Raw genomic sequence first — 25,505 nt, forward strand, 5'->3', positions numbered from 1 at the left:
CGTGTTCTTTTTCTATGAGTAGGAATTCGCTGGTCGAAGATCCACTTCTGACACCAATGTTATAATACTCGCTGTCGTAACCGATTTACGATGCGACGGGTTCGAATCTTCGATTGAATAAAATACTCCAAACAGTTATTAGTTATTAAACTTTATTTACAGAAGAAATCAACTAATCGTTTATTTCTAGCAAATTCCAAATTAACACAACAATTAACTTTTAAATTGTTCAAAATCTATCGTTATGACAACGTCAACAAAACAAATCAAATATCGCTTTAAATAGTTCACCGAATCGCTATTCACAAAATCACAGAGTCGCGAATTTCACTAATCACGAATTTCACTAATCACGAATTTCACTATCGCTAATCTTCTTGCGACGTGTGCTTATATACTCTTCGCAAGCGTCGTTTCTAGATTCTTCTAGATGGTCCGATTCTAGCATATTCTAGGATGTTCTAGTACGTTTGGTAGCACGGTTATAACAATATATATATATATTAATTGCTGTTCGTAAGTCTCGCTAAAACTTGAGAACGGCTGAACCGATTTATCTTATCTTAGTCTTGAAATGTTCATGGAGGTCTAGGGAAAGTTAAAAAGGGGAGAAAAATTCGAATAATTGCCGGTAAAACCCTAAAAGCAGCAGATATTGTGTTATGATATCTATGTGTTTCGATATCTATATATATAAGAACTTTCTTTACTTTCTTGATCCTTTGTGATAGTGACATTCAGAGTAATGGGCTCTTTTTTGGGATATTTTGTGATGTTCCTTAGGGTATATTTTCAATTTCATCAGTAGCTTGGATGTTCAGAGTACCAGAACTTCCGTCATTTACTCCATTTTTGTTGATAAAAATAAAAACGGAATGAACTTTTTTCAAAGTTTTATAAATTTTGTTGAAGATTTTTTGAATATTAACCGCAATTTTAAGTTATGATTTGTATGAAGACCTATTTTAGATTTTAATTTTCAATTGCATCATGTTTGCCGGACGACAATTTTTTTATATAAAAATATGAAAAACGACAGTGTACAGTGAGTTGAATATGACTACCTTTATGGATTGATTTGAAGCGAAGATAATTATGTTTGTTACGTTATGTTTGCACGTCCTATCAATGTTGCCATTTTAATTACTTTGAAACTTAAATTAATGATAAAACATCACAGACCAAATGCTGGATCCAAAAAATGACACTTCATTATAAAACTATACGTTTGATGGTGTTAATTAATTTTAAATTGATTATTTGAAATATTAAATGAGTATTTATTTCACAGATTAACCAACATTGAAATGATTTACATACTGTAAGAGTGCAGCCTTTCGATGACTAACGTTAAAACTGTAACTGGCAAAGGAATATTATTTAAGCGTCTATGGATTTACGGAAAAATTCATATATCGTAACGAAGCAACTTGTTCAGGAATGTACAGACGTAATGTCAAATTTTAAACTTCGCATGCAGTTGAACAACACTGGCTGTCAGTTTGTGGTGGTTGGCCCAGTAGCGCCATACATCATCGTGGAGGAAAATTCATCGTGGGGGAAAATTCATCGTGAGGGAAAATTCATCGTGGAAAAATTCATCATAAAAAAAATTCATCGTGGTGGGGTAAAATTCATAGTGCATAATTCATTGTGGTATTGTTATAAGATGTTGAGGCCCGGAGCGGAAATATATGTAAGGTCGTTTAATTAATTAATAATCGAAACCGAATTCGTTTACTTAGATTATCGTTGATAGTGGCGGCAGGTTCAATTCCTATCGTGCAATATGATACTAATTGCTAACTACTGTTTAATCGTTAAAATGCCGAAATCTATTCATTATTCGGCCTAATTCGTCAATTGATTGCCAAAATTGATTCATTATTCGGCTTAATTAATTAATTTATCGACTAATTGGTACAGTTGTTGGTGTTGTGTTCGATTCCAGACCTTCGTCTCAATGCTGTCGTTCAATCAACAATCTATTATTGAATGTTCGAAAATAACTCGTTTCAATTAATTTCGACAAATTTCAACTTTAATTCGAGTGAATTTCAGGCTTATTGCACTTGCTGGGCTTGCGATCGAACCCCTATGAGAAGGTCTACAGAAAACGGTCGGCACTAATATTGGCCGGACCGCTCGTTACGCCTGCCTCAATTGTCAACTACGGTGCCATCAAGATTTCGTTTTACCAACGAATCACCGCCGAAATTAACTATATATTATATATAGATATACACCATTTATTTATAATATACAACATTCATAGTGTGTATAACTGCAAATACTGTAATTTCAAATTAGCTTCACGGTGAATTTTCCCCACGATGAACTTTCCACGATGAATTTTCCGGACACCGCGACTATAGTATGTGCGTGGGTGTGGTGTGTCGTGGACTTTTATACCAGTGGTTCCCAACCTGTGGGTAGCGACTCACTCGGGGTCACCTTAGACTATCGGAAATTTGATTTTTCACTCCCTTATATTGTGTAATTGTACAATTTGTGAAAACTTTTTTATACTGTTATATATATTATTGTTATACTGTTTGTGCCTGCAATGACTCAACATTTGTTCATATGTGACTACCGGTTGGTTAACTTACGAAATTCTGTCTGGCTGACCCTGTTTGCTGCACTTGGCAAAACTCCATTAAAGAAAATTTTGAAGTTGTTGTTCTCGAAACACAATGAAAATAGTTTATATCGAGCATGTTTATAGCGATGTAGCGAGACGTAATTTTTCTTCAATGTCAGCTATGAATTATGCTCCAGAGAGAGAAATAGAATAAACAACTGACGAATGATCTGTTTTTAAACATAAAATATTTTCTCCATTAGTTATAGTTACTTAAGCCTTTGAACAAAATAACTTTTTAGTTGAGGGTCGTCACAACATGGATTATGGTAGCTAAGGGGGTCGCGACACTGAAAAGGTTGAGAACCGCTGTTTTAAATAATAGACCAGTACTGACGATCTAATTTAATTAAATTAGTAATGCTACCTGGAAAGGCATGTGTAATGTAAACTACGTAAAATTCCATATTTCCAACCATGGCGATTTAATTATTCATTATCAATAATTGTTTTTATTTATTTTAAAATTGACTAACCCATTTTTAAATTATTTAAAACCTATTCTTAGAAATTAAAAGCTCATACTAATACAATAATTTTTTGACTCGTCTAAATTTAAAGCTAATTCAGCCTCTTTTTTTAAGAATATTTTGGAGTAGATAATAATTGCTCTGTATGATTTGAAAACTCGATGTTTTTCATTTAGCTTCACTATTTCTTTTGACAATAAAATTTAAAATGCGATTAATACACGATTTGTATCAGTACAAACATTTTGTTTTGAGAAGTGAACATTACATTTATGATAAAAAATTCACTGTATTAGGCGATATACAATGCATGCAAAAATGAACGTCTGGTTGCACGAGAACAGCGCTAGTTAACCAATCCTATTCTTTCAACAGTTTCTTGGATGTATCGTAGCCTGTCAAGACACGAGGGTGTAAATGTAAAATTATTAAAGACAACACCTTACACTTTAAACATTATTATTATCTTTGAAAGTAAATCGAATTTTTGCAAAGTGCTCCAAACGTCGTAAACCAAAATTTGTTCGCGAAAATATTTACGCAATTCATAAATTTCAACAACACTCAAACAGCATTTATGAGTACGTGCCAAACAAAGCATCAAATACACAGCGTGTGTTAGGCGGGGGTTCCCTTTTTTATTCGAGCCCGCTTACTGCGTTCCAGCACCAGGCTCCTTTTAACCGCCAGGGCATCACTCTAATTAGTAATTTCTATGTATGAACATGATTAATGATGTGCATGAGTTAATAATAGACGTAAGAATTTCCTATTTAATTCGTCGTTTCTGTCAACAGCTTTATAAAACCCTGATTGTGTCGCTTTGAAAAATCACCGAATTTAAAAAACTAGACAAGATTGAAACTATAGGCTTCGTTGCTTTATCCATCTAATGTAAATTAAAACATACCATTGATTGACAAAATTAATCATATTCTTTAAAAGCCTTTTTAAAAACTGTCAACATTATTCTATAGAAATCAAACCATTGATTATACTATTATAATTTCGTCTCTTAAAATAACATTACCCATCTTCGTTATTATAGTAACTTTTTTCTTCCACATTTTTTCAACCTCGCAGGAGAGCAGTTAACATGCAGCAGAAAGTGAAGGCGTCCATAAATTGGAAGAGATAGATCTGGCAAATAGAATAGTTCCATGTCTAGATCAAATCTTCCAACTTATATCATGCCACACATCGCTTAGTAAATTCATTCGTTCCAATAACTTTTTTCAAAAAATTTAAAACGAACTTGAAATCTTTAACAATTCTGAACAAATAATTTACAGCTAGACTTAAATACGTGTCTGAGGCGCCTGAAACGTTGCATGTTTACCTGTAATTTACCTGTATAAGGTTTAACGTTCAAGAGGTTCTTCACTCGTGTACACATTTTCACTACGCCTCGTCGTAAACTACATCGCAAAAGCGCCATCCCATTTTATTATAAACTGTCTTGAAGATTTAACAAAATACATGCAGACAAAATGTGGTTACTAGTATCATTTAAAACACGTTTCTATTCATATTCTAACGTTCAAATATCATTCAGTTAGTAAAACCCCGTGATTTAACGGTAAACAGTAAATGACGAAATATAAATCTACACAAACGAAGCACTTACGCATCTTATTTCATTCAAGTGTTATTACGCTGCTTAAGATATTAAATGATTAATATAAAAAGAAGATATCTGGTAACGGCCAACAGTTAACATTCTGCAAAAGATAAGATAAGAATATTTTATTGTTCAACGCAACTGACGATTAAAAACACGTGCACCAATCACGTTTTGTTAAATGAGTGAGTTGGCTATAGGCTTATAGCACATTTCAAAGTTACGTGAAAAATGGAAAAAATAGATAAAATAGATACTAATAGAAATACTGACAACCAATCTAGAAATACTAATTCACATTTAAATCGCCTCCATCAGAATGTAAGACAATAATTCTTGAAGGGACCTCAGAAATTTGGTTCATATCTGTTGAACTGCGGCGAATCTTTTTAACTGAAATGCAAACAATGTTTGAATCAAATGAAAGTGCGAACCATTCTTAAAATGCATGTGGTATAGGCACATATCCAACAAAATTTATATTTTATATATAAAAAAAATTAGGGTTGAAACTGTCGTAAATACTAAAATATGTCGTAAATTATTAAAAAATATATGCATTGTCAGCTTTGATAAATTTATCGTTCAGTTTTTCAATATTTTGTTTCGTATTTTATCATTGTTTTTTAAATTTATTTATATAAAAAAAACAAAGTTTTTAACTACTCATCTATTAATTTTTATTTTAAAATAAAATAAAATTGAATAGAAGAGTAATTAACTCACAAAATCTTTTTCTGCTGCCGCGACATACGTCATTTTTCTCGTCTACCGTAAATTGTTCATCGCCATTAATATGCCTCAATTCGTGGCTCTTCCAATAATTGACGACCGGTGCTGCCCAGCCACTCGTTTTGACTTCTAGCAACGATGATATTTCATGGTAAGTAGACGATTTGAGTTTCAACATGGCTTTCAACTCTGTGACACAAAGATCCTTTAATGTTTTAAATAAAAATTCACAAACAACTATACAGTACTGGTAACAATTGCAAATACAAACTGAAACAGATGTTCCTGTTAAAATGACCGTTCGCAATTTTTTCATTCTTGTCAAATATTTCAAGGCCTTATCGCCAATGTGAACATTATCTATGATTTTGTTAAAGATTAAAACTAATACAATTACACAAATTATGCATAAAATTTTGGTGTACTTGATAAATCTATGAGGATGAGGTTGGTTAATCCTGATTTTTGAACCACAATAACAGTTGTTAATCTTCTCAAATCTTCTTCATTAAGACTGTTATCTTGTAGATGGAGATAATTTAAACTGAAAGAATAACCAGTTAAGAATTTAATTCTAAAGCCGCACAACCATATCAATTACCTCCATCACTCGTGCTTCGGTAAATAATACAGGAGCATATTAATAAAAACAGAATGCTAAAATTAATCATATTCAACAGCGTTCGAAATTTTACGAATAGATGGGTCTTGAGATTTGCTCTGAACTTCGTAAGTGATATATTAATTGAACCTAAACGCCCCGGTTTACGATCGTCTTCTTCTTCTCGCTTTTTCTTAACTCGTGTTAAACACTCTTTTGCCAAATCTGCTTTTGCTTTTTCTGGTCCTTTTCTCTGGAACTCTCTACCTACTTCTCTGACTACTTCTCCATCACTTGCGAAGTTCAGAGCGGATCTCAAGACCCATCTGTTTTCAAAATTCATTGTGGAGTGCTGTTGAACATCGCGGAAATAGCGCTTTATAAGCTAATTGATTGATTGATTTATATGATATGGATGGAGCTGTTGACCAGGTGGCACAAAAATGGCAAGAGCAAGTCCAATTGTTCTTTTAGAAGAAATGTTGAGAGCGGATCAAGACTGCATGATTTCCCATTTGACGATTGAATTAGTTTTTTTAAATCTTCAGTAGAGATAGGTTCAAAGTGGTCGAACCGATGTTGAGTTGTTGTGAAAACCGGAAGAAGCCACCTTAAAATGATACCTCAGATTTCGATTTGATGTGTTGCAAGAAATCTTGAGCTGAGATTGACGAAACTGAAAAGTTAGGAAAAATATTTTTCCCAAGCAAGGTAGACACGATGTTCCATAGCTTTCTAGGATTTTGAGAGTTTGAGACAATCATCGATTGGTAAAAATTTTTTTCTTTATTGACGAATAACTTGTGTTTTTCACCTATCGCACTCTTCCAGCGATTGAGATCGATTGGGTTTTTTGTTGAACGATATATCATCTCAAATCTTCGTGTAGAATGTTTTATCTTGTAGCATTCATCATCAAACCAGCCCCTGGATTTTGAGCGGACTTTAATACATTTTATAGAAGCATATTGATCTATGAATTGCCCGAAGGTGGATTCATATAAGTTGAAAAGTGTGTTTGTGTCATATCCGGAGTATGTATTTGGACAGCATAGATCACTTTTTCTAATCGAATCCCTGAATTCATCTCGGTTAATTTTCCTGTAACTCCGAACACTTTTGAAGAGTTGTTGAAAGGGCGGTGAAACCATGACAGCCATTGAACATGAAATAAATAAATATATATATATATATATATATATATATATATATATATATATATATATATACTATACATACATACATACAATTAGGGTTGAGGCTGTCGGAGACACAATTGTTAAAAAATATCACTGATTTTCAGCTTCAATCAGTTTCTGATTCAATTTTTCAATATTTCGTATTGAACTTTTTAAGACATATGGCAGATTGTTTTTCCTGATGAGGATTATAATAAATAAATAAATGAACAATATTAATGGCATTTATGAACAACCGGTTATGCTGTGAATTTATAGTGATCAACATAAATATGCTATTCACTCCAGATGCCTGTGCCACATGAAGCGGCAAAAAAATACTATAAACAACAAGTATTTAAGCCAGCTTGCCTCGTCTGTCTGAGCGCTGTTACGGCAAGAGTTCGTGTGTTATGGATGATATTTAGGAAACTGGGTGGGATACTGTGTGGAAAGAAATGGTCAGTGAAGATGAAAGGGAGGGTAAATAAAGCATGTGTGAGAGCAGCGATGGTATATGGTGGTGAAACTTGGGTGTTGATGAGAGAGGAGGAAAGTATACTTCATAAGACTGAAGGAGCTATGGTGAGGATGATGTGTGGGGTTAATGTGAAGGATAGGAGGAGTAGTACAGAGCTGATGTCGATGATGGGACTGAATGAGGACATTGTGACATTGATAAGGAGATCGAGATTGCGGCGGTATGGACATGTGTTGAGAAGGGATGAAAGAGTCGAGGTTGAAGGAGTGATAGGAAGGGGTCGTCCGCGATTGGGATGGAGAGAGCAGGTGGAGAAGGATAGAGTGAAAGCGGGGTTGCGTGATACTAAGGCGAGTGACAGATGTGAATGGCGTCGAGGGGTATTTCGGGTTCATCATAGGTAGCCAAACGGCAACCCCCAATCTCGGGGAAAATGTCGTCTAAACGTGTGTTGTTGTTGTTGCCTCGTTGTCTGCCATGGCGGTTTTGGTAAAAGAAGCCTTCGTTTACATTAGCTTGCCATGTCAGGAAAACTACCTCAGACAGGATCTCAGAAACTCTGCTATTTGGCAAATTGGATGAGAACCCACTGCCCAGGTTACCATAAACTTTGAAACAAAAACGTCTGCTAAGAGACTGGAGAACTTGGAGGATCTCGCTTCATAGGACGCTGGAGAATTTTACCAAAAAGCGGAACACTAGCAGCTGAAACAAAGTCAACACGCAATGATAACAGAAGGTCTCAAAAAACGGACCTTAAGGGCTTTATGTTTCTAGAAAATGTGTTTGCCAACTATGCAGAAGGTACTGTTATGCATGGATTAGATTGGTTAGCCACATGGAGTGCAAACATAAGCTAGACCATCGTCTTATAGATGAAAGGATGCCACCCTATATGTTAACAGTAGATTATTATACATTTATAATATATTAATTATGCTTCAAATTTGGTAACTTACTTATTCAATCTGGCAATATAATCGATTAGTGGGTGTGCATTTCCAATATGACACCCACTCATATCCAATTTTGTTAAATGTTTAAAACACATTATAGCTTCAGAACATGTGTCAACAGTTTTTAAGACATATGGAAGATTGCTTTTCCTGATGAAGATTGTAATAAATGAATAAATAAACCATATTAATAAAATTTATGAACAACAGGTTATGCCGTGAATTAATAGAGATCAACATAGAAAATGATAAAAAATTAGAGTAGCATTCATTTTCTGTAAATTAAAAGTTTTTAAACATTTGGTTTGACATCGTAAGTTTGGTATGAGGGTTAGGGCATAATTGCCTGCACATAATTATATAGAGGCAAAGTTACACACATAAAAAATAATGTGATTGGAGTAAAATTGATGTAGATTTTGTCAATATCATTGATTGCGTTAAGTTGATGAGATGACCCAGCTTGGTGATTTCAGTCTTGAAAGGATTAAGTTACAGAAGTAAGGAAATACAAGATGTAAAATTATTGATGTCAGGAGTTGGATTGCAAGGATTAATAGTATAGAGTAATTGAGTATCATCAGCATATTGATGGAAAGGTATGTTAAACTGTTGAAAAATATGGTTTACTGGAGAAATGTAAGCAGAGAAAAGCAATGGTCCCAAAACAGAACCTTGTGGCACACCTTGTTCTAATATTGTGGTGAAGTAGAAAAATTGTCAACTTTGACAAATTGATATCGATCACTTAGGTAGGATTTAAACCGGGCTAGAGCAGCATCTCCAATGACAAACTCTTGACTGAGTCTATTAAGTAAAATTTTATGATTGACAGTATCAAAAGCAGCAGAAAGATCAAGGCTTGCTAGAAAAGTGATGCTCTTGCTATCATATGAATTGAAAGTTTTATCTAAAATATGTGGAAGGGTTGTTTCTGTTGAATGATTCACATTTAAACAAAACTCTTATACAATTGATTTTCTTCACTCATAGGTATAGAATTTTAGATTTTTTCAGTTTAGGTAGTAAACAAGAGAAGCGTGGAAAGGCTGGTAATATCTAATAAATATTCAACTGCAATTTTTATTAAGCTCTATTTAATGTTCAACTAAACATCTCAACAAAAATTATATAAATACTATTACAGTAAAATACTAAATGACTGCCTGGTAAAATATACTATAATGATTTCCCAACCTTCATACTGACTACTTTATCTTAATAGTGTTAATAACAGTTTAAGCAAGAAGACATAACAGTACAAGATGACAATAAATATAAAATAAATAAATAATGTTTGTTTGCTTAATTTAAATGAAAAATTTATAAATGACACGTTTAATTAAAAATACAATCTAATAATAAATATAATAATAATCTAATCTTTATCCAACACAATATCTTGGCTGAAACTAAAATTTAATTCTTTCAAAAAACTTTCTTTATATGCTTCGTCAAATATTTTCAATACTTTGTTAGACTTTCTTGAAGGGCAATAAAATAATAATTTTGTATTAGTACTACTAGCAATATTAAAATCAGAATTGTAGTGTGGATGATGAGTTTTAATTAATTTGCTAAATATTCTTTCTCCAATTATTTCTGGTAAACCGACGAGAGAATCCAAAAAATCAACACGATCAGCGATATATTGCAAGCATATACTCTGAAGATTGAAGTTGTTAAAACCATGGCATTCTCGCTTATTTAAATTACCCTTATTCTCATTTATTAAAACCCCCGCCATTTTCATTAGTAAAGCTTCCAACGACTATTTTCGTTTTGTGGTTGAATACATATAATTAGAATAATATATATATATATATATAATATGTATAATATATATAATATATATATCTATATATATTATATATATAGGGTTGGGAGTAAATGAGTAGTTAGATGTAATTTGAGGTATTAGACTGAAATAGAGAAATGTAGGATTGGGTAGAGAAATGTAGATAGATGCTTGGCAATTTAAGAAAACGTGGCAAACCCAAGCTCACCTGGAAAAGGTGTTTTCAAAGGACATGAGATGGGGCACTGGGCCTGAAACCAGACGCTTAAGTGTGTGTGTTCATGCGACCAGGTTAACCCGGGGCTTTACCAGCAAACCCTGGGACGGTTCTACCTTTCAGGGTTGAGCGTCATAAACGTACATGATGATGATGGTGGATAGAAATTTACATGGTATAGCGCTAACTAAATTTTTTCAAAAGCTCTACCATAGTTAAATAAACCAAACAGTTTACATCATTAACCAAAAAACACAAAAATTAATAATCTATGAACTCAGCAAAAAATTAAAAAAATTTTAGTTATTAATATTTCTTAAATGTTTCAAGCGAAAGTCCTGATATACGCAATGATGGCTACAGGCTGTTCCTGACAGTAGAACCTGCGACAAAAATAATCCTTGAACCAATCAGCAAATGTGCAACTGGGACTGACAAAAAATTCTGGTTTTAGATGAGACGACGCAATCGTTTTGGTAAACAAATTTCAACAGTCAGCCAGTGTAATTATTACAGGATCGGTGTTACGTGATCAAATTTTAATGCACTCAGCACTAGTCACCAGTTTTCTAGCTCTGTCCTGAATTGATTGAAGAACTTTTGATTTGTCTGGCAGTTTATAAAACAGAATGTTGCAATGTTGAATGGTAGACATGGATCAACGTCTCCATTGCAGATCCATCTGATGAGAGTCTGATTCAATACATATTTCTTAGTTGCTTGATACAAATATTTTCTTAATATTTTTTTTATTGATAATTTGCTATCAAGCAAGACACCCAAGTTAGATCTTAGATGCATGGATCTTGGATGCATGGAAGCATATTATATATATCAATCTATCCATATTTATGGTCAGATATCGTTGGGTGAATAATATTTTGACATCACCTATCTCAACCGAATTGAAATTAAGCTTTGACAACTGCTACCACGTATACCACCGCGATGCAACCATGGGATGTAACTGTGTTTTACATACGGCGAGCTTGAGCGAATTTGACGAGATCTAATATCCAACTTTTTTCAAACACTGGATAAATCTGTCGATTATGGAATGGAATGAACTTGGAAAACTAGAACTAATGTGTGTGGTGTGTGTGTGCGTGTGCATATGGTAGCAGCCTTTTTAAAAATATGTTTAACAGTATTTTATAACTCAATAGTTTTTTTTATCTACCCTCTACTTGCCTTTACCTTTACCTATTAAATATATCGTGAAAATTCTATTTACATGACCGTGGTCTTAAAATTGATCATATTATATAGCCATATTATAAAGATTATTATAAGTATGACATATTAACCAAATACATAAAGCATGGATATATTTATATATCCATGACTTAAAGTTGATTTAAACAAAACATTTCTCTAAACTAGAATTCACATTTACTTTTTTTCGTGGCGCTGATCACTGTTAAGCTGTGTTTTGTTCATTTGATTGTCTACTCGTAGGGTTGCAAATTGAAAAGGAAACACGATGGAGGAAGGTGACCAGGAGTTAAATCCGGACGATGTAGAAAATAATGAAATAGACATTATGCTCCACGAAATAGACACGGATTCAGGTGCAGTTATTTTATCATTTCGTTTTGTTTTGACACCCCTGCTAGTCCAGCCTACCAACCACAGCTGATTACAAGCACAACACAAAACATGCACGGTTATTTTGAGCTTATGACGTTTTATTGCGTCGTTATTTTCTCAATTGAATCGAGGGGCGGCGAACGGTTTTCAGAGGCTTTTCAAAAGTCTTTTTGTGGAAACTGTTGTCAAAAAGATGAATAGTTTTTGATTTTGGGAAATAAAAGCGGAACTATGCAAAGAATAGCAAAATTTCTAAAGAAGAAATGTTTTGTTCGTTCTTCAGATTCGGGTCATAGACTTATTGATGACGATGGCGAGTTAGATGCAAACTTTAATGGTTTACATGGAATCATAACTTTTGATGTCACATTGCCAACAGCCCATTCAGTATGTAAAATCTAAAATGTTTTTACTTCTATTTACTTTATAATTGATTTTAACTAATTTTATCTTGCTTTTTTTATTTAAATAAATTTTTTGTATTGCTGTTTGTTTATTTTACAACAATTCTGGATTACAGTACTTAAGTGACGATTGGCAAGAGGTAAGTGGTCGGACATTTCATGAAGATGGCATGATTCTTCACATTCCCATTTTGACACTTCCTGGTGTTGTCTTAATGCCGGGCCAAATGTTGCCTTTGCATTTGTTTAGCAATTCAGATATTGCAATGATTAAACATTGTTTAGATCGGGATAAAACGTTTGGACAAGTTGATAGACTGTAAGTTTTTTAAAAATGTAAAATACTACCAATGTCCAAACCATTTTATTGAGTTACAATTTTCAGTTTTTCGGCAAATAACAATCGCACTCAAAAGTTGGCCTGTGTAGGAACGACAGCAGAAATATTAGCAGTGAAAGAAGAAGACAGTATGGTCATGAAAGTTAAAACGATTGGAAGGCAGCGTTTTGAAGTTCTCGACACAAGACTTGACATTGGGGGGTTTGTTTTAAATTTAAATTTACTTTGCTTTCAACAACGTAGCAGTGCTATTTGCTAAAATTATTCAAATAATAATAAATTTAGTCTATTTTTTCATCATTTCAGGATAATAATTGCTCGTGTGAAAATACTTCCTGACATTGAACTACCTGATCTGCTTCAACCCATTTGCCCATCTTCTCTTCTTAAACACACTCAACAATACAGTGATCATTGCAAATATGATTTTTCTACTAACACAAATCAGGCTGTCATTAACTCTATACCAAAAGTTTGTTTCATGTATTCCATTTCATACTCATCTGGGTTTTCAACAATTCAAATTTATTTTTTTTTTCACTTAGATTTGCTCAACCAATTACGTTTTTACTGAGATATGTCTTATTGTTTTTGATTTAAATTAAAATTTTTGCTTTTTTTCATTTCATGATTTAATTTATTTTACTTTGTGTTTATTTTGCATTTGCCTTTTTATTCCATGAAATTTTACAATAAATTTTAAAATATTTAAAGTCATTTGTTATTGGCAGGTGTCTGTTAAGAAAATGTTTGTAGGTGATGAAATTCTTGAGTTAACATTGAAAACTGACATTTGCAAAAACCAAGGATTAATTGAAGGTAGTCTGAGCTTCCAACAATGAGAGCTCCCTGTCTCTAAAAAGATGAATAAATGAATTAATACACCAACGTTTACAAAAGAATCCATTTTATGTAACTTTCTTCTTGCAAAACCAACCACTAATTAATTGAAATTGTGTTTAGATGATTTTTGTGCATCTGAATAGCAAGTTCATTTTTACAAGAGTGAACGAGCATCTTCCTTACATATTGTGTTAGGTGCAATCAGAAAAAGTAGGCACATTGAAAATTTGGCTGTTGATTCTAATTTTTATGGTTTTGAGCATTTTAAAAGAACAAATATGTTATAATGGCAGGGTTAGTTTAAGGGTCATTTAAAGTTGTTCTTTGAAACGCCTCCCTGTTATTTCTCTGCATGGCTGTAGTTAGATTAAAGTACCATGCATTCAGGCTTGTGACTTGGAACCTATGTTTCAGAAGTATGCCACAGAGGTCATCTTCATCTTGTTCAATTTGTGCAGAAATGGTAAACCTAGCAATTAAATGCTCTTCTCAGCTGTGTGTTTTATTTTTCTATAGTCTTAAATGATTTCGTTTGCGTGACTTCATAGGTACCTGACAAACATGAAGAAAAAATAATGTGAACATGCATTATAATACCTAATGTACCCGTTGTTTTTTCTTTCTTGTGCCTTATCCTTTCAGGACATTGGCGACCATCGACCTCCACAAAATCCGATTTTTAACACTTGGTAGTAGTTGAAATGTGGTGATATTCAACAAGTGACACAAAGACTTCACGAATGTTATTCGTTGTTGGCCGCAATCTCTTTTTCCTGTGATCTTTCCAGTAGTTGTGAAATTTTTCATTCCTTCCTTCCGCAAGATGTGACCAAAAAACTTTTACTGCCCTCGTCGGATTATTTGTTGTAATTTCCTCTCTTCATGACCGGACTGTTTTAATACATCCTCATTGGAGGTAAGAAATGTTCAACTAATTTTCATAATTCTTCTCAAAAATCACATTTTTGCAGCATCAATTCTTTTTTTCCATTTCTTTAGAAATTGGCCAGGAGTTAGCACAGGAAATATGTAACACTCTAATAGTTTCAATTTTGTTGCTATTCTGATTTTGCTGTTGATGAAGATGTTTTTCATTTTAGCATATGCATCTTTCGCCATAGCTATTCTTTTTTTTTGATATCCATATAGCATTTACAACCTGAGGTAATCAGACTTCCAAGATAATTGAAGCTGTTGACTTGTTTTACCTGTGTACCATTAATTTTTGTGGAGTAGATCGGGGCAGTTTTGATTTTACTGATTTTACCATGCACTGTTTTGTTGATGTTAATTTGCAAGCCTCATCTGGGTCTGGCAGTTTATTCGATTTCATTTTGGAAAGAAGAGGACAAACTGCTTTGCTCTTTCACAGGTATAACTTTTCTTGCTGATTCTGTGAGGGCATTTCTAAATAATTCATATTTAGATTTATTTACATTTTTCGTTAATAACTGAAAATGGTTCAGCATTTCAATGCTCTACTTGGCCTTGATCTCATCGTAAAAATATAAAACTAGGAAGATGTTTGAATGTTAACTGTATAGGTTAAACAAATGTGTTTTATGTTATAAGTTTGCTTCCAGAATTTATTAGGAAAAGTTTTGAAACAATACTAATTTAAAAATTAAACGGTCAAGATAATTGACTTCTTGTAAGGATAAAAGGCCTTACAGCAGAGAACCTCATGATAATTGGTCCTTTAATGGTAAACCATAGTCTTCTCTAGAGCTCCTTGATAGGAGCTCACATAATCAGGGTGCAATAAAATTTGTAGTCAAAAGGCAAATTTATCGCAGTGCCATGACAATTTATTCATTTTCATCCCATCTGCATGGTTATGAATCTTTAAGAGCTTGGCTTGCAATCAAATGGTTAGCTAGCAGTTCGAAGAGGCACGGAGTTTCAATTTTATGAAATTCAGAAAATATATGGAGGAGGGATTTTCTGAAATTAAAATAAATTGCGTCATAAATGCTCATCAACCCCACAAAATGTTTTTGGCTTGTGCCCTTTTGGCCCCTTAACCCCAGAGCACCTGGGCGCTGACCTAACTGGCCACAAAAAAAAAGTGAAAAGTTATTTTTGTGAAATGCTTTGATAGCTGGGCGTTTCATGGATGTGAACAGGCTATCCCAAACTTAAGAAAACTGAAAGGAATCGAAATTTATGTTTTTTTGCGTTTGTTTTATTATGCTTTTAAAGTATTTTTATCTAGTAGTAATAATAAGGTAAGATTATGATACAAAAGTAAAAAATTTTTCTGGAAGTTAGAACCTGGAGTCAGAGTCGGGAGTCGGAAATTTTTATTTGGAGTTGGAAATTTTTGACGGGTGGGAGTTGGATATTTTTCATCCGACTCCAACCTCCTGGTTAAGTCAATAAATGTCAATATTTCAAGATAACTCCACTTGTAATTTTTTATTGTAGTAACAGTAAATTTGTGTTTGATAAAAACTTTATCTTTTACAGGCAAACAAATTCCACGCCTCCATACTCACACAATGGCCTTCTTGGGTGTACGACCAATATAACTGTGTGAGTTAAGCCATTACATTTTCAAGCTATTTTTCACAGTATTTCAATTGATTTTATGATTTAAATTAAAAACTTAATTATTGATTTCAACTTGTCTTCCAGGAAAAGCTGATGATGCAGATTCGCGATGAGCTGCAGAACTGGAACGAATCGTTCGATCTGGACAAGGTGCCCACTGACCCAGCTAATTTTTCATACTGGGTGGCAAGTACCCTGCCACTGGATGATTACATGAGACTTGAACTGTTGAGAATTGACTGCCCTCAACAGAGATTGCGATGTGAGTTGACCATCATGAAAAAGGTCAGTTGACTTTCCTTATGGCCTCGTTTTTTAAATTGATACTATCATCATGGTCTTAGAAATATCACTCATAATATCTAAACTGTTAACTTTACTAATGTTTTATAACTTCATTTGTCATCTCTACCTTCTGTCCCTCCCATTCTTCAATCTACACTTTTCTTCATGCTTTGAAATCATATAATCCTCTTGCATTTCCTTATCCACTCTATGTTCTGCACAAATTAGAACATGTCTTTTGTTAGCAGTAGCTGTCATGGTTTTCTTTAGCAAACATTGAGAAACAAGTGTCTGATTGAGTTATTCTTTTCTTTGCTTTTAATATTTCCCTAGTTACTAATGTGGGCGATAAGCTGAACGCGGATGGAGGATGTTTGAGCGCAGTTACGGCTAGAGTTCGTGTAGGATGGATGAAATTTAGGGAACTGGGTGGGGTAATGTGTGGAAAGAAATGGTCAGTGAAGATGAAAGGGAGGGTATATAAAGCATGTGTGAGAGCAGCCATGGTATGTGGTGGTGAAACTTGGGCGTTGAGGAGAGAGGAGGAAAGTGTACTGCAGAGGGCTGAAAGAGCTATGGTGAGGATGATGTGTGGGGTTAAAGTGAAGGATAGGAGGAGTAGTACAGAGCTGATGTCAATGATGGGACATTGATATGGAGATCGAGATTGCGGTGGTATGGACATGTGTTGAGAAGGGATGAAAGGGTCGGGATTAGGCGAGCGTTGGAGTTCGAGGTTGAAGGAGTGGTAGGAAGGGGTCGTCCGCGATTGGGATGGAGAGAGCAGGTGGAGAAGGACAGGGTGAAAGCGGGGTTGCGTGATACTGAGTCGAGTGACAGATGTGGATGGCGTCGAGGGGTATTTCGGTTTCATCATAGGTAGCCAAACGGCAACCCCCGATCTCGGGGAAAATGTCGTCTAAACGTGTGTTGTTGTTGTTGTACTAATGTGGGCGGTGCTATGATCCCATGTTTTGTCTTTAAGTAAAACAGGCTCTTTCTGTTAATTTTCCCATCCACTTGAAGGTACAAAATTTAGTAGACTAAAACATTAAGTCAGCTTTTTGTAGATTGTTATTCTTTGATACAAATTTATTTATTTTTATGCACTTCTTTCATTGTCTGTTTGCTTTGGTATTAACAAAATTTCTAAATTTTATTAATGAGTCTCTCTATGAGTTGACATTTCTTCATCTGTTTTTGACATGTTAAAATTGATTCACGATGCCAACCAGTGCACAGTGATGTGCTGCAAAGGTTGTGGTCAGTCAGTTGCCGAATTAACAAACGTTTTCAGCATGTCTTTGGAAGGTCCACTAGGTTTGTTTATTTTCCCTGTTGCCATGTGAAAATATTGATATCTTCACTGTTATGCTAAATTTTAAATGTCATCATTGTTACTTTTTTTGAGGAAGTCCATGAAGATTTTCATAATGATTCATTTTTTTCTGCTGAAATTTGATTTCAAACTTAAGATAGACTTCGGGTGCTGGATGCAGTTATATATAAATTGTAATTGGGCACTTGCAGATGCGTATTTTGAAAGAACAAATATTTTGGACACCTGTGTGTATGTACTTAAATTTGGTTTGTATGCCGAAGTTTGAATGCTTCACTGCTCTTGCAGGTACATATGTCAATCCAGGAGGTCACGTGCATGAAACTTTAACGGTGTACCATGCAAATAATTTGAGCACGGTGGGCAGGCCCAGCACAGAAAGCAGCTGGTTCCCGGGGTGAGTCTTTATAATATTATATTAAAATACCATTAGTTTTTTCAACGTTGAGTTGGTGTATAGTCATTTTTAAATATTATTCTGAATGGAGATGCACAAAATAATGAATTTCGCTGACTCACCTTAAGTCCAATATCGAAACCTCAAGCAAAATAAGCACTAAAAATAGTAGCATTTTTTTATATCGCTAAATACCATTGGGATCTGTTGGACCTTCTTTTTTGCATTCAAAACTCATCCAGGATCATTTTTGTTCATTTACTATAACGAATGCTAATATAAAAAAAGATTCAACGTTTATTTGGTGGCAAACTAAAAAATTGTCGGTAGTGACATTAATTGGACTTGCAAACACGAATCAGAACTAGTATTTTTTATATTTTTTAAACTCTGTTATATTCATAGGCTTCCACGTTTCTTTGGAGACTGCCTGTCCTCATGATTAGTCCAAATGCAAAGTTCATTCTATAATTTAAGTTCAATAACCGTATTTAATTTAATTTAAATACGGTTGGCCAGTACGAGTATATAAAGTACACAATCTCTCACCACGACCAAAGGTTTATTACTGTAAATGAATACCCACATCGAGCAAGTCGGAAATTCGTACTTATATATATAGTTTTTTATTACATTTCTCAATATTTCTAACCAAATTCTTGTCGCCATTATTTATTTTATTAAAGTTAAAATAATATACAGTTTTCCAATTCATTCTCGAGTGTATAGGACCTATTTCGATTTTTCAATCATCTTCAGCACTTGTTGCAATTTATATAGAGAATTTTATAACCCAGGCCTTTATTCCTGTGATTGTTATTAGTGACTTTGTTAATTTTACTGTCTTCTTTACTATTTGATATGGTTTCTTCGCTCGTCACTTTGCTAATTACTTCAGTGTTATGTTTTATGTTTTATTGCTTTTGTATCATTTACTTGCTCGTTGGTCGATGCACTTTGGTCAATGTTGCTTTCTTCAATAATAATGGTGTTGTATATTTTATTATTGTTCTTCTTGTCGGGAGTATTGTTAAAATCTTTTGTTGTTTGTTTATATATCGATGAGAGTGGCTTCTGAATGGCTTTGGCTAATTTCAGATGGGAATGGCTGGAATTACAGTTCATTATTTTGGTGTTTTTGTCCAGGATTTCCTTTATAATTTCAGTACTGTGTGTGTTCTAAGTGTGGTTTATTGAACCTTCCCTTTTGTGCATGGTCAGACATCTGGTTAGCGATGTTGCAGTTACTCCGATATATGAAACATTCTGACGTGCACAGCCGTCAAGGGGACATGTAAATTTATATAATCAAATGGCTACGTTTTAAAGCCGAACCATACTGCACTCCTCAATATGGTAAACAAACAACAAAAGATTTTAACTGTATATTATTTTAACTTTAATCAAATAAATAATGACGACAAGAATTTGGTTTGAAATATTGAGAAATGTAATAAAAAACTCTCCAACGCTAGAAATTCGGTTAATTTAATAAATTTCTGCATATATATATATATATATATATATATATATATATATATATTTATTTGGGTGTCCCAAAAATATGAAGTTTTAAAATATTGATGTCTCACCCCGTTAAATATGTCTGTATGGTAACAGTAATTTACCTGCCAAATTTTAGCCCATTTGGACAATGTTTAGAGGTCTCCCAAGGGGCCGAAAGTTCCGATTTTGGTGTTTGATCGTTCGCGACCAACTTTTGATACAGTGTTATATGATATGATTATAAATGTTTTATGATTTGTTTATACAAATGAAACAAAATATATAATTTTGAAAAAATATATAAATCTGCAATGCCTTTTATTTTTTAATTTCAAAAATTAGGTCAAAAATGATTGAAAAACAAGATTTTATTGAATTTCAGTTCGCTTGAATATTAATTAATGCAAATAATTCAAATTTTAGCTAGCAGTTCACGATCATATTCTGCAAAGTTTTTCCTATGCTGTTCAACTACTTGAAGCAAAAATTGTTTCTGCTCTGCGTCTTTGGTGATCGTTTCATTGAAATGTTGTACCAACGCTACTCCCCGTTCTGCAGAGTCATTGATGCAAACCAGATTCCTTACAAACACTGCTGCAACTTGGAAAGAAAGAGTATCTGACCAGTTTTCAACAGGTACATCAAGAAAACTGGCATCAATCAATATTGGATGTTTCAAAAAATGTTTTAGACGCACGCAAATTGTCAAAAATTTGTGGTAGTGTTTTAATCAGATGTGGGCCTCGATCTGCTTGTATTGTGCGGACAAGATCAGTCTTTTCTTTGTCAGACAGGAGAGATGAAAAAAGAGCAAGAGTTGCCAATTCTGGACTCATGTACCAAGAATGACGCAGCATCATTTTTAATCCAGTTGAACCAAGAACTGCATCGTCGTAGTCATGCAAACGCTGTATCAACAAAATATCATTCACAGGTGCATCAGCAGTGAGCCTACTTGAAAACCATGACTGAAGATAAACACAAATGATAAACCGATTCAAACGTTGAATACCTTGTAATTCTCGAGCTGTTAAGTTAAAAATGGTTTTATTTACGGTGAATAATAGTTTAATTTTCAATGTGTAGTTGGCTTTTGCCATTCATCGTGCCCTGTGCAGTGCACCAGGTTTGCGAATGGCTACATCAACTTGTAGCCCAACTATTTGTGCAGCAAGAAGTAGAAACTCTAAATAGTCATCTCGAGAATGTCTGACCTCAAGTTGACATTTGATGAATGCTTTAATTGCATCTGAAACAGTTATCAAAGGGGTTGATCTGGCTTCTGGTGTGTGATTCATTTCTGTCCATTTTTCACGAAACCTTTTGAAAAATAAAATTTCTGGTCCAGTGGATGGTCCAAAACAAACATTGAATACATCGGCAAGCAGTACTTCTAGCTTATGATGACAGCAAGCCATCCATAATAAATTACGTCCCATGGCTTTTTCTAGAAGAGTGCGAGCTCCATTGAGTTTTTCAGCATTGGAAGATGTCGTGTCAAGGCACATGCCAATAACCATTGTTCACACTTCCAAGATTTTATATGTTTATGAACTGCATCAGCAGCTGCTCGTCCTAATCCAGATGCTAACCTTGGAACTCCAAGAAGTTTTGTAGTGCCATCGACAAGTGATGAGAGCAGGACAGCTAACGATCTACGTTGACAACACCAGTAACATCGCGAGTTGACTGGTTAAAAATATACATTTTTTGCATTCTCTAATAAAGATTATCATTCTATAAGTAATTTTTAATAATATTTTAAACGCTAATTAATGTCAGCAGTGAGATAATTAAACTAGTTTGCATTTCTAGCTTTATTTCACTCATTTTGTGCATATTGTTTAAAATTATTGATATGGATTTTGAATTAACTCGATAATAAAACTTTAAAAGCCCTTGGGGGACCCTCTCAAACTTGTTCAAATGAGCTGTAACTTCACCAATTTAATTATTGTACCCAAGAGACACTTTTCAGAGGGTGAGACATCAACTATTTAAAAAAAAAATTCCGTGCATTTCTGGGAGACCCTAATGTATATATATATATATATATATATATATATATATATATATATATATATATATATATATATATATATATATATATATATATATATATATATATATATATATTGGGTTTAGACTATCATAAATACAATTATTTGTAAAGATCACTGCGTTTTCGGCATATATATAATTAGATAGATAGATAGATAGATAGATAGATAGATAGATAGATAGATAGATAGATAGATAGATAGATAGATAGATAGATAGATAGATAGATAGATAGATAGATAGATAGATAGATAGATAGATAGATAGATAGATAGATATGATGTATATATAATGATAATATACATGCGCCCAACTCAGTATGATGAAATAAATAGAAAATGCATATATAATTTAGTGAATATATTCCCATACATGTATGTCCAAAAACAATTAAAAACTAAAATAAGGAATAACATAACGGTAATTATTTTAGATGAAGGAAAATGAAACGTCACCAATTTCAATTATACTATTTACACAATGTATTTCAAATCCACAAGTTTTTCGTTTCAGCCATACAATTCACACATTCGTAAATTGTGTCAAAGTGGTTCTTCGGTTCAAATTTCATTCACCACTCTGCATATCGCACAAACCATTCAATAGAAACATCACTTCTTCATATTTTAGACAAAACTTCCAATTCTTGTGATAGCAAAAGTGTAACCCTGCTAACATGCCTTGACCTTTCTGCGGCGTTTGATACCATCAACCACGCAACTCTATTAAATAGACTCACTCACGACTTTGCTATTGATGATACTGCTATAGCCTGGCTGGATTCCTACCTGAGCAAACGTTTTCAGTTTGTCATGGTTAACGAAGTTTCTACTTCACCTGTTTTATTAAAACATGAAGTTCCTCAAGGTTCCGTTTTGGGTTCATTACTATTTTCTGCTTATATATCTCTTGTAAGTCACATATTTCATCAGTTCAACATGCCTTTCTATCAATATGTGGATGCTACTCAGTTATTTTATGCTTTTTATCCACACAACTATATTCAATATATCAATAAACTAACATTTTGTATTTCAACTCTGGAAACATGGTTTCTACACAACAACATGCAAAACAAGACAGAATTCGTCAAATTAAGAACATACCAGCAATTAAAAGAAATTAACAACATTGACAATATTCGAATCAAGCCACACATTTTTATTACAGTAAGCAATCAGGTGAAAACACGCGACACCATACTAGATTCAAGGCTAAGTTTTGATAAGTATATTACTTCAATAATTCAAACATGCAACTATCATCTTAGAGCAATTAGTCACATCAGACCATTTTTGTCAACAACAGTAGCATCTCCATTAATACATTGTTTAATCTTATCTAGATTAGATTACTGCAATAGTCTTTTATATGGCATCACACAACTACAAATGAAAAGACTTCAAACATTGATGAATAGAAGTGCACGTGTTGCCCTAAACATTAAACTTCCAGCATGTGAGACCAACTCAATAAAGAACCTTAAAACTCTTCAATGGCTTTCTATAGAATTTCGGATCCAATTTAAAATTTCAACAATAACATTCACTTTCAACATCACAGCCAATTTACTTAAGAAATCTAATCGCCATCCAAGAATCCAACAGAAATTTGCATTCATCCAAAGCACCTACAATAGTCAAGCAACATGTGCCAACCAATATTGCTAACCCGTGCTTTCCTTCATTCTTCACCATCAATTTGGAACACATTACCAGATCATATTAGAACCTGTTCTTCACTGGCTACTTTAGAAAAATTAAAAACTTATTTTTTTACTATTTGCTAAAATCAACAACACGTGTCTGGCAAAGAGCGCTTCAGTTGCTTCAGTTCATCCCTTCTCAACACATGTCCATACCATCGCAATCTCGATCTCCTTACCAATGTCACAATGTCCTCACTATTTGCTATAATCGCTAATAACATTTAAACAACATTATATCTAATTGTTTGGCTTTATATGTCATTTCTATATAAGTTATTATTATTATTATTACTTAAACTTAACATTTATCATTAGTTATCAAATCTCTGTTTTAAATGCATTCACATCGTCAGCACTAACAACAGCCTCATTCAAACTGTTCCAAATATTGATGATTTTATTAATAAATGATTTGCATATTTCTGATTTATTATGTACGTTGATACTAACAAGCCAAAGTGACGCATTGATAACATCTGAACATTACTGTAATAGATGCATCGTGTTAAATATCATGATAGGATGCGTTTAATCTCGAGGTGGTTCTTGTGTTAATATTCAAAACATAAATAAAAAAATCATTCGACATTATTTGAAAAGTAAAAAATTATTTTTTATGCCAATTTGAAATATTTTTAAAACTTTTTCATCTGAACGAAAATAAATTTGAATAATATTTTTTAATAACCTGCGTGTGGTGAAAAGCCGATATAGTGAAGTTCAAATAGCTGAAGATAAGCGTCAATTTTTGACCGGCTTCACGGCCAAAGGAATATCTCTTATTATTTCATTCAGTCAATGAACCTTTCTTTGTTTTTTTTCACCATTTTTGCCATGTTCTTGTCAAAGTCTAGTGCAAAACCGTTAAGAAAAATGTGTTTTGAACCGCTATTATCACCGCTATGCTTTTGTTTGATAAACTTTTATGTTATTATTCTTTATACAGTTATGCTTGGACAATTGCACAATGCAGCTCCTGTCGCAAGCACATGGGCTGGAAATTCACACTCGACAAGAAGGACCCTTACGTGAATCCCCAGAAATTTTGGGGTCTCTGCAGAACTAGTCTCATCCCAAATTTGAGGAATGACGTTGAAGAACCTTTTCATCCCATCATGTGAACTTCCATCTTATTTTCTACAAGCATCTCTACATTTTTATGCATGATTTAAATCAAAAATATGTGTATATATATTATTCATATAATTATGCGTGCGGGTGTGTTGTGTGTGCATATACATTTGTACATGTATGAATATGTGCGTGCGTGTGTGTGTGTAGACTCCAACATTTTTTAACATTACTGATAATATTGTGTATAACTGAACAACCTCATAATGATCAATGTAAATGAATGGCATCGCTTTAATGGTCTCGGTCTTGTCTGAATGCTTAATGATATTCTGAGCCACGCTGACATTGTCATAGTCTGTTTGATAGCAAAGGGAGGCGAATTGCTTAGCTAGGTGAATGTCGAGATTCGATTGCATATTTTTCTTCAATATTGAAGCACGCATGAAATGAAATGCAACTTGTTTCTACGGACAGAGGTTAAAGAATGAATTGAGGAAAAAACAACTAAAATTAATTGTACGAGATAGCAGCATGCAGCTAATATTAAAAGGGCTGGAAAATAATCGAACACCGAAAATAAATTCTACAAGTCTAATAGTAAGTAAAGAAAGCAAATGACTGGTGGCAGTGGCGCATCTAAACAACTTTGAATGGGGAGGCCAAAATTTTGAAAGTGTTTAAATTTTGAAGGGGGCCGAGATTTGTGG

General features: G+C 33.7%; 3 protein-coding genes across 3 annotated transcripts; 2 read left to right on the forward strand and 1 right to left on the reverse strand.

The window, feature by feature from the left end:
- Positions 1-5,420: 5,420 nt before the first annotated feature.
- On the reverse strand, positions 5,421-7,228 carry HELRODRAFT_158705 (hypothetical protein; the record flags this gene model as incomplete). The annotated part of the gene is made up of 4 exons (XM_009010707.1): positions 5,421-5,827; positions 6,219-6,420; positions 6,498-6,610; positions 6,883-7,228. 4 exons carry the CDS (start codon positions 7,226-7,228, stop codon positions 5,421-5,423), a joined length of 1,068 nt encoding a protein of 355 aa, XP_009008955.1.
- Positions 7,229-12,519: 5,291 nt separating this feature from the next.
- Positions 12,520-18,453, forward strand: HELRODRAFT_105243 (hypothetical protein; the record flags this gene model as incomplete). The annotated part of the gene is made up of 8 exons (XM_009010708.1): positions 12,520-12,675; positions 12,809-12,990; positions 13,078-13,233; positions 13,339-13,504; positions 16,345-16,410; positions 16,513-16,713; positions 17,949-18,033; positions 18,341-18,453. The coding sequence occupies 8 exons, from the start codon at positions 12,520-12,522 to the stop codon at positions 18,451-18,453; spliced, it is 1,125 nt and encodes a 374-aa protein (XP_009008956.1).
- On the forward strand, positions 18,307-24,845 carry HELRODRAFT_63317 (hypothetical protein; the record flags this gene model as incomplete). The annotated part of the gene is made up of 2 exons (XM_009010709.1): positions 18,307-18,449; positions 24,671-24,845. The coding sequence occupies 2 exons, from the start codon at positions 18,307-18,309 to the stop codon at positions 24,843-24,845; spliced, it is 318 nt and encodes a 105-aa protein (XP_009008957.1).
- Between the last annotated feature and the right edge of the window lie 660 nt (positions 24,846-25,505).

The sequence above is a fragment of the Helobdella robusta genome (assembly GCF_000326865.2).
Source record: "Helobdella robusta unplaced genomic scaffold HELROscaffold_1, whole genome shotgun sequence".
Taxonomy (NCBI): Eukaryota; Metazoa; Annelida; class Clitellata; order Rhynchobdellida; family Glossiphoniidae; genus Helobdella; species Helobdella robusta.